Raw genomic sequence first — 14790 nt, forward strand, 5'->3', positions numbered from 1 at the left:
GGTGGTGGTGTTTTGGTTTTTGGTGTTTATTTCTGTTTGTTTGTGTTTTGTTTTTTTTTTTTTTAAATTGATGGAATTTTAAGGAGAGATGGTAGAAAAGTCTGTTGGAAAAGAATTATAAAAATGGAGTGTAACTGCTACTAACATGCAATCATCTTTATTACAAAGTGTTTGAGAAATACAGCTGAATAAAAAGTTAGGCACTATCAAAAATGAGTTGCTTTGGTAGGATGATACAAGCATTTTACGGTCTTGCACATTCCCCCTTGCCTCCAACCACAGAATTCCTTGCTTTGAAAAGACCTACTATAACTACAAGTGGAAAAGTCACTACTTCAGACTAGCGAGTATGGCACCATCATTATCCTATGCCTCCTCTGATGCAATGTGAATACATTTGTTTATGGTATTGACACTCTACAAATTACAAAAGCATTTTTGTCTTACAAATGGAGGACACGACATATGAGATGGAAACACCAGCTTCATAGGTAGCCAACAAGTTGCACAAGGAAGCTGTACAAGCTGCTACAGAGAGTCAGTTTTCAAAAAAGTGTGAAACTGAATTAATTGTGTTTGGAAGCAACTTAGTGTCCTATCTCAATTTTAAAAAGATTAAACTGCATTTAAAGTTGTATACTGTATATGGCAATATGGTTCAAACTGGCTGCGTGGTTTTAAGAAATTTTGCTCTCAAGAAGAATGCATACATCATGTATAGAGAAAGATGAAAGTTATTTTGGCAGTTATGACTTTAACAACATATAAGTTGTAACATATTTTTTATTAAAATCTAACAAAGACTGAATCACAGTGTGATCAGTGAGTGCAGTCTGAACAAAGAAATATTCAGTTTCCATTACCAGATATTTTAACTAAGAGGTACTTTAAGCTACTTACTGAAGTTGGAGAGTGGATACATTGCCACCTTTGGTAACTCTACCAACCTTTGTTATTCAGCCTTCCCAAGAACGACTCCAGCTTGTCAAGCTTCATATCTGATTCCAATTTCATGTCAGGCCTGGCTTCAATTTCTAAGCAAACCAGAAAGAAAAACTTGTTAATTGACAGAAAGTAAAAAAGCCTGAATGTATTTCAGCCATTTTTATTCCTTACCTTCCAAGGGCTTTGTAACTGGCATGGTAGACTTCTGCCGGTTACTGAAAGGGCATGATACTGGCGTTAACACACTTGGAGAAGCCAGACCTGTGTAAGAACAGAGAACATAGGAAATGCGGTCCCAGGTCAGCCCATGTTCCCAACAGTGACAACAGGGAAAGCTATTTAGGGAAAGCAGACAAGCTTGGCCACTTCCTACAGTCCCTCATACTTCTCCAGCCTCCACAACTGTTGTATTAGGGATGGCAGAGTGTACTGGCTTGCCTGCTCCTTAAATCAACAGCAGCCTCAGAAATTGTCCCATTCGCAAGAACAAAGCTTTGTTTCCAAGTGTCTGTAAGCAAACTAACAAGATATATGTTTTCTCTTGAATACAGTTGCTTTGCTTCTTCTCAAGGTAGCAGCAGTTTACTTGGTCTACATTTTGGACTGCATTTCCACCTCAATTCATATTTTAAAAACATGCAACTGTTCTGAACAAAAAGATATGGCTAGCAGAGAAACAAGATTTTGCTTGGCATTTTCACACACACACCCCCCCTTTTAAATTGATGCACATCTCTATTGATGCACACAGAAGGATGCGTCTGACCCGTGAATGCTGTCCCTGGATTAAGCAGTAATTCTTGGGCCCTGTTGTGTTTTTAAGAACATGCAGAAACAGAAGTAGAAATGGAAGTTGGAGTCCTCACCATATCAAGTGTTACTCCCTCCTTTTGTTGTACACCCCTCCCCCTGCTTTTCAGTAACCATCATTAAGCAATTCATTCTGGACCCAGTGCATAAAATAAGATTATTTTTGTTTGGTTCTTTTCATGTGAATCTACATTGCTCCAGTAAGATAAAAGACACTCTATAGGTTTCAGGTTGTTATTAGGTAGAAAAGCATACTGAAGCAAAGAACTGCATCTATCACATCTTGTTGCCTAGACTTTCAGTAAATGGGGAAACTGACATTTAAACTTCCCTCTAATATCTATTTTCTCCTTAGCCATAGCTTACTAATTATTGAGCCACATAAGTTTAAGCTTTAGTTATTTTGATGATTAAACCAATATTGTGCTGGGAGAATATATACTAACTATGTTTCCACTATCTTTACTTCAACTCCTAGAAATTCATAATTGTCAAACATCAAGATAGATTTAGAATATAATCAAGTAGCTTTTCCACAAACAATTTTTTCCCCTGTCTAAGAGACTCAAAATTCCAGCAGGTTTTAAGTCAACTGGTAAAGACTTCATCAAACTGTGTTTGAGAGGACACAGCTCTTAAGCAGCTTTCTCAAAACTTAATCCACAAGACCACACTGAGAGCCGGTTCAGATGTTAGTAAAGGACCACCTTCCACTTAGGACTGAAAAACTTTCAGCCATAAGAAGCAATTAAAATACAGCATCTGTGCACATGTATATAACAAGGACTTAATTTTGCATTGCTTTCTCATCATCTCTGAAACGAAAAACTCATCATGATAATTTATTCTTTTAGGCAACAAAAATAGCACACATCTGAATAAAATCCCACTTGGGCTACTTTTATTGATGCCACTGTCACAGGATTATCTTGTTTCTCTAAAAGAATGATCGCAGCGCCTAAAGAGAACCTTTCAAGGTATTTTTTATTTTCCCATTAAGAAGAACAAATGCTAACACCTTCTATTCCTTTCCATAGACCAATCTATTTGGCAAAAAAATAGAAAATCTCAAAAAGCAATCTGTGGACAACTGAACACTTTTCTTTGCAACCCTCCAAAATAAGTTTGTATTTAAACACTGTGACCACTGGCATTCCTAGCAGCAAAACAATGCAAGCAGCAGCTAAAATATGTTACTAATAGATGTAATTCCTAATACCATGTATCTGTTTATCTGCCAACAGAATATGGCTTGGATTGCAAATAGTTACTCCCTGTTACAATACTGTCCTCACCCCACAATGATTTTTTTCAGTGATTGTCATTGAACTCAATGTTCGTTGTTGTTGTGTTTAATAATCAAGTTCTTGTAACAAATTTAGTATTTATTAACTATAAGAGATCCATTTAGGTGCCTTCTTTCCAAAGCTATCATCTAGCCAGGCACACTGCATGAACAGCTGTATTTCTACCATGCACAGCCTCCTCTGTTCACTTCAGAAGAATGACGCATCTGGAAACAGTGACTGAATTCAAGAGATCCCCAAAATGTCAACATTGCTTCCTTGTCACTTCTACTCTCTGGTTCTATGCAGAAATCTGTTCAGTGATTTCTTCAGTCAAAGAACACTTGAAGTTGTTGTCCAAAACAGAATCCATAAAAGTAACATGTGTTTGCTAAATACTCCCAGTGACCCTAGGAACAAGGGAAGTGCCAGCAACAGCAAGGACTAGATTTCACAACTTTTCTCTAGATAGTGCACCTGGGTTTTCAAAGAATAAATAAGAAAGAATAATCCACTGTGCCCTCTGGGTTGTATTAGAAGGAAAAACAAATCATCTGACTGTTCAAGTGAGTGCCTACCACCAGTCACAGCCCACTAATAACTGGATGGTAGTGCAACAATGCAGAACAAAATGGACCAATGGCCACTAGGAAGTTAGAGTGAGCAGTCTCATGACAGGATATTCAGCTGAAGACAAACAGTCCTCCTTTTCCTAAACATGGATATTGTTTCTGCATAGCTTTAGCTTGACTTTATTTTGACTAGACAGATAAGCAGTGACTTATTTGTATTAGGATTATTTAACCACTGACCTTTTTTTACCATTCGGCCAGCTACAGTGAACTGTGTGGAATCATTGGCTGCTCCTTTACCCTTTGACTTCCAAGCTTCTTCTCGAGCTGTAATTAGGTGTTTTCTTTCTTCAATGGTCATCTGACTTTCATGGTTATCTGCCACTCTCTGTTTTTTTGGGGGAAAAAAGAGAAAGAGATGTTTTAAAAAAATAGATCAACCAACCAGGATATAGCAAAGGGCTGGCTGAACTTCTCAACTGCTAGCTGTAGAGGGAAAAGAATAGGAGAACAAGCTACTAAAGAAAAGTCATAGGCACAGCTTAGTCACGTTGACCCTGAGAAGCTTCATTGTCCTGCTGCCCCATTACACTGTGAGGATAAGGTTTTGGTCTGTGCTCTTTGGCCTTTTCTTGAAACTACCAGGCAAGGCAAATGGCATCCCTCTAAGCAAAGCAAACAATTTACTCTGTGTATGATACAATTTTCCAGACTTTGTCCTTCTGAAGCATGACTTGCTACACTAGTGAGATCACTGACTTTTAGCAGATGTTTTCAAATGTTCAAATCTGCAGGTGGCGCAGGGAATAACAATGAAGAAGTATAACTTCAGTTTGTGATTTCTGAATCACTCTCTTACAGTAACTCAATTCTCTGGGCAGAATTAGCAGCCTTTTCTCTCCAGAGGCTGCTCACTTCAGTTCCTATGTCAGCTATTGCCCTACTGAATATTTTTCCAATGACTGTGATTTTTTTTTTTTCTAAGTCACCCTCAACTTTCCTTGCTTGCTTCAGAGGATAACAGCCAACAGCTTGAGTAATTAGAAGCAGCTAGAAGCATGAAGTAACTTAGTGTCTTCCAAACACAAAGGATTGATGATGGTATATTACCCAGGAAAGAAACTGGATTTACACACTTCGCTGTAGCTAGGACAGGCCAAAGAAATATTGCTTCAATGCACTTATCTTAAAAAATTAGCAACATTTCAGGGATTATACTGCATAGAAATCAAGTACAGAAGTTACTTTTAGTGTATGGGACTGTTAACTCTAGAATTACTTCCAAGCTGTGTGCTATTTGGCATTTTTCTTCACAACCTAACTAGTAGAATTGAAAAAACACATGAAAATTTAAAGCTTTATCACAGCTCTAGCTCATACAAGCACAGAGAGGAAATGAAAAAGGACCCAAAAGATTATGAACATAAAGGAAACACTATTCTCCATTTCAAGATACAAGGAAGAATTATAAATCCAGATATTCTTATTTATTTATTTTCTTAAAATCAAACAGACTAAATAAATCAGTCATTTTTTAATATAAAAACTCTTGTAACTGCAGAGGACACACCAAAATAGCGATTTCATAGCTTTCAGCATTTACCAGGAACAGTATCCATCAGCCAGAAGAGTAAAAACAATCCAAGAAGTGGCTTGTATAAGGACTCAGACACGAGAGCCCTCCACTCATTCCCTGGTTCTGTGTACCTCTGCAACCTTGCTCTCAATTTATTAGGAAAGATAGCTGGCCAGCCAGACACTATAACTGCAGGTCATGATAATCAAGATAAAAACCTCTGATATTTCCCCCAGAACTCTGAGATGTTCAGTAGAAATAGCAAGATGCAGTTCTACTCAATATTGCTTCCTTTTCTGTAAATAACATCTGAATGTTTTAAATAAAAACACTGGAAGTAATCTCTGTTGGCTTTTCCCAGTCTCCACCCATTCCAATGTCCGAAGCACAGGGACCTCTGGGATGAACAGCTGGTAGAACAAAAAAACCCAGCAACACACCAAAGGAGATTTTGGCAGGAAATTAATATATACCTAATGAAGCCACAAGTGAAATTTCATACACAGAGCAAACACTTTTAACTTCGTGAAGATGCTGACTTTGATTACAATATAAGGGGAAGTGAGGGAGAGGCAGGAAGAAATAGTCCTATGGATTCTTTCTTTTTTTTTTTTTTTTTTTTTTTTAATTTTGTCTCCAGCAAATACCTGAAGCTTCAGAGTCTGCAGAGCTACTGGAAATTCTGAAGACAGAGACATGCAATGCATATGTATTAATCACTATACACATAAACTGTAAGAAAGATCGTGAGTAATTCTGGTAATTCTGGAACCTTGTCAAAGGACAAAAGAGAGTTCTAACAGTAGAAACAAACTTTTTTTTTTTCCTCTGAATGGAAGATTTCAAGCTGCTCTATTGGACAAAATGTCCTTGGAGTTCCTAAAAAAAAGAAAATCAGATTGGATGTGTATGTTACAAAATTCAAGAGCAATTCCATATTAGATCTTTTCTTAATGCATGAAGACTCCCACCTTCCACTAATAAACAATAATTCCTAATAAACAAATTTTTTAAAAAACTATGAGCTGAATAGACACCAAGCAACTCCTAACCAATTTCATTTGCTATAATAGTCCTGGTGGAAAACAAAAGCATATCTGATGCTTAAAAGGAAGACTAATTTTCTATAGCTGGAAAACTAACATGAGCCAACACAAATGTCGAAGAAATTTCAGAACAAATACAGCTGGTAATCAGGAGTAGTTTAAAAAAATCTTCACAATTGCCAAATAACAGCATTTATGGAGGAATGAGTGGGTCAAAGTACATTCTAGTTGGGAGAAAATACAGCAAGGTGAAACTCAACAAGCATTTAAGTGTACATTTTATTTCTAAGTTCAAAAAAAATTAAGATATGAAAGAAGCATAAATCTCAAATTTGTAGCTGTGACGTTTTGATAAAGGGAGCTAAAGACCGCAATAAAAAAGCCAAAACAAGAATTATTTTAATGTAGCAGGAATAAATAAAAGCTAAGGAAGACAACAGCCCCAGTGCTGTTACATACAATGAAATATCCTATTTGTCATGAAAAATACATTCATGTGTTCACTGATTTGTCTTGTTTCAGACAAATGATAAATTCCTAAAATGAAGTGTAACAGAAAAAGGATCAGATGATTTAGCATCCAACAACATAAAATAATTGGAAAAGGAAATGCCCCAAACACAAGCAGTGACTTTTTTTTTTTTTTTTTTTAAAAAAAAAAGCCTTTGAAAAATGGGAAAATGTATAGGACTGATAAAAGCTCAGATAGGGTCAGTATTTAGAAGTAGAACTAAAGAATATAGGTACAGGTCACACAAACTGTGGGTTTTTCCCGACACTCATGGGAAGACTGCTATAAGACAATCAATAAAGAATCAAAGCACAGGCACGTAATTAATGCCATTCCACATGGCATTATGGAAAACAGGTTTAATCAAAATGGTAAGTTTGATGAGATCAAGTATGATTAAATATGTTAACACAGTTACCTCTGATTTCTTTAATATATTTTGAGTTAATCACAGATGACAATCTGAGGGGGTTTTTGAGTGATATAAAAATATCAGTGCAGTTTACAGGCTGCAAACTAGTTAACCGACCAAAAAATTATTTCTAAACAGAAAAGAGCCATGCAGTGGTCTGATTTGTCCCAACTTTGACCAAAATGTTTTCATGCACATGGAAAAAAGATATTCTTCTGAGAAGACCCTCAGGATGACACAAACATACAGAAAAGTGATGAAGAAAAGAAGAAATAACCACATAGATGGGTAAAAAAAGGTTATCAGAAAAATCTGGTAAATGAGGCTTTTAAGAGGATTGTTACTTGAAAATGGAAACAAGCAAACACCAGCCAACTAGGAAGACAAAAGAAGAGAAAAATTCCCATGGGGCAGTAGGTTTGAACAGATAATCTGTACTGCAATAGCTCTTCCATTTCCAGCCTCTACACTTCTATCCATGATGCTGACAATTTTGAAAGGGTTCAGGAAAGGGCTAGAATATTTTTTCAAGATTTGAAAAGAAATCTACCTCAGATTATCAGATGAGTATTTATTTTTACCAAAGAGAGGGTTAACTCTTAACCAGTGAGAGTAATTACACATGATTACTTAATATTGCAGTGAATTTTCTGTATGATGGCAGTTTAGAATAAATACTGGGTATTTTTCTAAAAGATCTGGTTTAAGTCTGAGAAGGAGTTATAGTCTTGATGCAAAACCAGTTAGAAACAGGGATTATTTTCCTTCCACTGCTTGGCTAGGTTGGATGATGGTATTGGTCTTTTCTAGCACTGCAACACATTTCTTGAGAGTATGCACAGGCACTCCTCTGCTTTTTCAGTATCAGCTAAGGAAGGGCCCACATCTAGGGAATGCTCTGGTTTGTATCCTACAATTTTCCAGTCCAAGCAGTGTCCCCTTTAGGTCACAAGAACACAACTGATAGTGGTCTGCTAGCACTGGGCTTTCTTTTGCTTTGTTTTTTTTTTTTGATGCAAGAAATAAGAGAATTCATGGTTTTCTATGTTGAAGATCAAGACTGCCCTTGCCTGGGGGAGTCCAAACCAAGAATGAACATTAAAAAAAAAAATAAAAAAAAAATTCAAAAGGGGGATCTGTTTAAGACCAAAGTTATATAAAAGAATCCAAAACCTACCCATTTGCTTTATAATATTAGTAATTTCTCTAGTTTAGGCTCCCAAGGCAAAAAAGCACAAGAAGAATCCAACAGTTGTAAAAGTATTTAAAAGTTTCTCCATTGTTTTCCTTTACTTTATATGGGTCTTGTTATAAGAAGAAAACTCAAATGCAAATGCACAGCTTTCTGTTCAAAAGTGGTTAGGGCAAAACAGAACATACTTGACTTGTGTTTGGTGCAAACAACAAAATTATTAATATGCCAGGAAAAAAACAAATGAATCTGTATGCACCTTGACACTATGTTAGAAAGAAGCAGCTTCCTAAGAGGGCAGGATGTAGCTCACCAGAATCAATGGAAAAATGAACACTTTTTAGGTGATAAGACAGATGCGACAAATGGCCCACTGAGGGACCTCCTCTCACTACTGGAGGGATATTATGTTATTATGTTAGACTACATATTTTTTAGATACATAGAGCTGGTGAACTCTGTCATGACAAAATGAATAGGTTATTGGAAGTATATAGTAATAAAGCTATATTAAATCCAGAGCTTATAGAGAAGAGGTAACACTAAAACATTTCAGTTACTAGCCCCAATTTTAATTTTTAATTAAAAAAAAAACCAAACCAAAACAAAAAAAAACCCAGAGTAAAAGATCATCCTCAAAATCAGCTATGAAAGTGAATGTGTAAATGGTAACTATCAGTAGTCAAAATTTTTATTGTCGTTACAGTAGCCTCTGCCATAATCAACATTCTCTGTTCTAGTAGTGAATATCTGCCCCTTGGATTCACTGCCATTATGCATGCTGGTCAGAATGCTCCCCACATGCAACATACACTGTATTTTGTGTAGAAATGAAGAACCCAGTGGATTCCTTGTGGTACTACAACCACAGATCTGAGCTGTGAGAGGCAAGGGACAATGAAGTCTAATAAAGCAGAACTAGATTTAGAAAATCTCAATAGATCTATGTAGTGAACTCTCCTTGTTTTCTCATGTTTTTCTTCAACTTGTTTCTTTGCCAACTCCTGCCTTTGTTGTTTTGGTGTTTTTGTTTTTTTGTTTTTGTTTTTTTTACCTCTGATCATGTGAAACAGGTACTGTTTGCTCAGATCAAGATCCAGTATTCGACTTCTGCACAGGGACAACTTTGCTATATAGATCTATGTGAAGAAAGTTTATATTTCTCATTATCTATTAATTCGTTGTAAGTAAATTCTTCAAATTGTTTATGATGGAATTGCAGAGGTATGGCCATAATTTTGAGGAGCACTTCACAGGAAGCTTCTCTAACATTTATTGGAACAGCAGCAGAACTCTATTCTCAAGCAAACACCAAGTTAACTCTGTTGCCACAAGTTGCTTTGGGAATGTGCATCTTAGATCTGAGTAAGATTTTTCTGCCTTGCTCCTCCTTCCAATAATTAAATAGGAAGTTTATACAGTATTTCACCTTCCTTCTCCAAGGATGACGTTCATCAGAAATCAGAGCGCTTGATTCTTTCAAACTAGTACTACAGACCTTAAAGGAAGAAAGAGAGAGAGAAGCAGGAAGATGGGACAGTCAGAGAATAGAAGCAGGATGTGCCAAGGCAAAAATCCTTTAGACGGGGAGTAGGGAAAAGCACTATATGAAAGTCACCTCTGAACAAAAGCAGCTTGCTTTTTACAGTCAATAAATTATATGATTTTATGTCTTACAATGTATATGCTCATTACTTAGAGAAGTCAGTGTACACAGCATTTTATTCTAAAATAAATGCTGTGCAGTTACATATTGCTCCTTTTGTATACACTTTTTTAACAACTTGCAAATTTTCTATTGAATTCCAATGAAAGAAACAATGTCTCCATTCACTTTCTCACCTATACAATCTAACAGATAGTTCTTTTTCTAAAAATTCTGTAAGAGAAACACTAACAGAATTTATATTGAAGAAAAGTACACAGCGTAGTGGCATAATTCTATACTTCTTTAAAGCAGCATTTACTAAGCTGGCTAATCAGTTAAAAGGATTATTAATTTCCTATATAAAAAAAAAGAAAGGTCAAAATGTGCTTCTTTGAAACTGTTGAGCATTTAAATTTTGCAGACTTTTGCTCACCTGATTAATAGGTAGAAAAGGATGAAATTTATGAAGAGCGGGTATAACAGGAGAGTAAGTAGAAGCATATACAGGTTCCTATGACAAGGACAGAAGCAAAGCAATAGAATTAGAAAAGAACTGGACTATTAGAAAAGGAGATGTGGGGGAAATAACTTCCCCTAATTTCTGAAAATGAAGTACATCTGAACCTTTTAATCTTCTAGAAATGTTTTCCCTATTGGAAAGGCAGAGATCAAAAATGTCATAATACAACAGCATGCTTACTAAAGCCATTCCATGCAGGAAATAAAAAAGTTAGTAACAGTATCATTACAACTCCACACAGAATGAAACAGCACAGCCAGAAAATACACTTCTCATATGCTGATAATTTTTATGTCTCTGTTTTCATGCACCATTAAATTGATGAACCGTGTCAACCACAATGTGAATAATTTTGCTGCAAGTTTAATCAGACCCTGCTTAATAACAAGCCATCTATTTTCTGGATGAAAGGAAAGAATGCTTACTAAAACTGGGATAAACTCAAAAGCCACCTGGAGGGAAATGTTAAGCCCACAGGACTCAAAGGTGAGTTCACCATTCTAAACAAAGCGTACAAATAAACTCTGCCTCAGAGCTGGGCATACCCAAAGCTGATTAGAGGTGGCTTTATCATCTATAATTCTTCTTCCTTTCTACAAGTTAAAGCAAATGTGGAACATCGCACAGAATATGGGTAAATTCAGCTTGTTGTAGAGTGGCTCAAAATGAAGCCTAATCTAGAGTTTCAGCTTTAATTAGAATTGGATACGAGCACTTGGTGGATGCCATATATGAAATGGATAACTATCACCACGGCAAGAGACTAATATTTTGCCTAAAGGTCACTTTTTAAGGGCTTATCCCCTTTAAAATTTTTTACACACTTAACTTCCGAGTAATTTTGAATTGACTGTTCAGCCTTAGCCTTTAACACCAGTGCTGAGCTGCAATTTGAACTTGCTCTAAGAATTAAGTGCATTTCAAATGTCATTCACTGCCTTAATGTGACTGCAATGCAGCTGGTAATCACATTAATCAAGGACTCTGTTAAAAATGGCTGACTATAAAATAGGAATTCTCATTCCAGTAAATCTTGATATTTTGCTACTAAGGAAATATTTTTTAGTTAATTCTTCTACCCATGAAAAAACCCCATCAAACTAGAAGCCTTCCATCCAACCTAAGATGATGAATACAAATATGCTAAATTCAAAATATTTTTCCCAAGTAAAGGGGCGCTTTTTTTTTCCAGAAAGACATTTCTCAGTGTACAGTTGTTCCCCTGACGTTAGAGATATTCTTTGAATTGTCCAAGTATGTTTTACTGTACGTATAAATAATTTAAGAAGTCTCACAGCTTCCAACAAATTTTCCTCCTATGTGCAGCAATCATCAAAACAGATGCTGAACCTCCCCAAGTAAATCTCAACTTCCCTCCCTCATCTGTATTTCCTCGAGTTAATTCCTTAGTCCCTTTTTTCCCATTTGAGGTTGCTCTGTCAGCTTTTCCATGAATTTTATGGGTTTTCTACAGTTTAGTCTACATATAAATGACTATAACATATTTGGAGAAATATCTGACCATGAAGACAACTATGAAGAAGCATTTTGACTAAAAGTGATCAAACAGCACTATTTAATGTAACTATTAAGAGTGTGAATCTTTCAACTTTTGTTGTTTATAAGAAATCTAAATGTACTCTTACAAATTCTATCTTATACAGCTGTGCTTCAATAATCAAATCTCCAGAACAAGTTAGATAACCTTTTAAAAAAGACACACCCACAAAAGAAAACCTAAAAAGGTGTCTGACTACATTAACAGGAGTGACATACTGCAACTGAAAACTTCAGGTATTATTTTGAAGCAGCAGGGCATGACAGAAGTTCACACACCCTTGCTGTTCATGCATGACCGCCATGTGCGGAAATTGTATTTTAACTAGCTCAAAACATGGTAATCAATACAATTCCTGCATTTTTATTGCCATCCAGCAACAGATAGCACTAAGATTATGTACATCGTTGTCTCAAAGCTCTTTTACAAATAGAGACTTCAGTGGCTCACTGCTTCATGGTCCTCAAAGGATAACAGCCATCACATTGATTAATTATCAATAATAGGGTTTCCAGATTTAAGGGCCAGGTGACATGGTGTGTTCTAAGAAGTGTGGGCAAATTAGTGAAGCTTTACATTATTTATCACGTATCACATAATGAATCAGCATCACAAATATCGATACAGATCAGAGCTGTGTATCTAATAAGACTAACATTTCTTCTTATACATCCAAGATTTCACCCATTGGCAGACATGCAAATCCTTTGATTTAGGCTTTAAATAGCCAAGAGCTTACATGAACCAACAGAGTGGGTGACCCAATGTTACGGAAACTCCCACTGCTAGCATTGTCACTTCAAAGCTTGTACCCTTCAAGCACTTCACGCTCACTTGCTTTCAGAGCCTAACTTGAGCTAAGCTGAGTGAAGTTGCTGCACATGGTTAACACCGCAGGGAGGATACGGGTGCTGGGAGCGAGAAGAGAGAACAAAGGTTTTGCCTCTGCCTACATCTTGGCAGCTGCTTAAAGCTTTTTCTCAACCCCATTGTCTTGAGCTGGAATACATTTGTTATCTGATCTCAACAGTTGTCATTTAGGAGACTTGCCTGTTAAAAATGTGACCACAATTTTGCTTTCCTCGATGAAACTATTTTTGCTTTAGGACATCTTTTAAACTAGCAGCTGCATTTTTGAGCAAGTCCACAGGGCAAAACCAAAACAAAACCCATAAACCAAACTGCAAAAATCGGCTTTCTTGTTTTCCTGTCCAGTTAACACACAACCATTGATGAGTCACAAGTTCAGGCACAGATTTATCCTCAATAATGACACTGTGTAACAACTCCTTACTCATAATACACCGATGGAATACAATACTTTTTGTTATTGTTTGCCTATACTATTTAACAGAAAGAGCTTTTTCACAACTAAATAATTGAAAAATACTTCTTCAAGAATTAAAGGCTTTTGAAACAGACTATTTTATCCAACCTTGACATTTTCAAAATACTAGACTCAGAAGGGAAGAAGTCTAAATTAGTCCTGTAGTTTGAACCAGCAGTCCATTTTGAAGCAAATCTCCCAGTTATCCTCACTTTCTGTGCTTTGGTTTCAACTGCAGAATACACAAACTTTTGGATGAAACTAAGCCCTGAAGCACACTCCTGGATTCCCAAGTAACACCACAGCTGCTAACAGCAGTCAGGCCACAGAAGCAGACTAAATTCAGCCTAAAGTGAAACTTCACTGAAGCAAAACAAGCATGCACGTATAGCGTGGATAGCAGGTCCTCATCAGTAATTGTTCAGATCCACTCCTGATGGGCAACATAACTTACTCAGGTATAGACATAGCCAGAGTGTTCTAACAATGTGGACTTCCTTTTCCTCTACACCTTTCTACCTATCTCTCACTCTATTCATTAACAGAGACAAGACAGATAAAATCCTTGTCCAGATCGTTTTGGCTATCCACAAACACCAAAGATCATGCAAGATAACCAACAGCCAAATGACTCATGAATGCTCTGGTACCTGCATTTCCTCAGTATTTCTAGGATCCAAAATTGCTGCTCAAAGTATATGCACAGAGACAACACAGCTTTAGGAATCAAATTTTTACAAGCTCACCCATACTAAAGAAAACACCTTAACTTAAAGTCTCAAGCCAATTTCATTGGAATTTATTTACTTATACCTGTAAACATTCCAGAAACCTTACAGGCCCACTTACTGGTTCATAATCTGCTGATGTAAAGACACTGTAACCAATATTATACATCCCAGGACAGTGAAGACATTTGCATTTAGAGAGCTCTCATGTTGAGAGAATTTTTTTAAACAAGCCTGACAACAAGAGGTAAAGAAGGAACTAGTAGTTAATATTAGGCATGCCTGTGTAGTTGGATGCATCTTCAGATAGCTGAAGCATTTCAAGCAAGATGGTTTTTCTGAACAAGGATAGAGTTACCTTCAACAGCTGCTCAACTTCTTGCATCTGCGCACTGCGATCAGTGACAGACACTTTTGCATACTCCTGCTTTTTGCCAAGCCTGCTCTTCCAATCTTCTTCACCACTCTTCTTCAGCAATGCCAACCTAGAAAAGAAAACATGCCAGGCAGCTTTAAATACTATACTTCCAGTTATCCTCAAAAGCTACCCTTGTTGTTTCACTAATGCTGCATTCAAGAGAATTTGAAATTAAGTTTTCTAACATTAACTACAGTTATTTACATTTTATACATGTATACAAAGCTCACAATTGAACACC

The 14790-nt window shown here is 36.6% G+C and overlaps 1 protein-coding gene across 17 annotated transcripts in view; it reads right to left on the bottom strand.

Annotated features, from left to right (window-relative positions):
• The window catches only part of SVIL (supervillin), a 143286-nt gene that overhangs the window by 19027 nt on the left and 109469 nt on the right, over positions 1-14790 (bottom strand). For 14 of the 17 annotated variants that reach the window (XR_012633191.1, XM_074900052.1, XM_074900051.1 and 11 more), the window contains 6 exons: positions 14490-14616; positions 10432-10509; positions 9780-9848; positions 3854-4001; positions 1117-1206; positions 948-1034 (listed from right to left, as the gene is read on the bottom strand). Coding sequence is in view for 16 of the 17 variants with exons in the window: in XM_074900052.1 (XP_074756153.1) it covers positions 948-1034; positions 1117-1206; positions 3854-4001; positions 9780-9848; positions 10432-10509; positions 14490-14616 (599 nt within the window). In the remaining variant the exon portion in view is untranslated. The remainder of the gene's footprint in view (positions 1-947; positions 1035-1116; positions 1207-3853; positions 4002-9779; positions 9849-10431; positions 10510-14489; positions 14617-14790) is intronic. The other 3 variants (XM_074900050.1, XM_074900048.1, XM_074900044.1) reach the window with 2 other exon arrangements.

The sequence above is a fragment of the Athene noctua genome, chromosome 2 (assembly GCF_965140245.1).
Source record: "Athene noctua chromosome 2, bAthNoc1.hap1.1, whole genome shotgun sequence".
Lineage (NCBI taxonomy): Eukaryota > Metazoa > Chordata > Aves > Strigiformes > Strigidae > Athene > Athene noctua.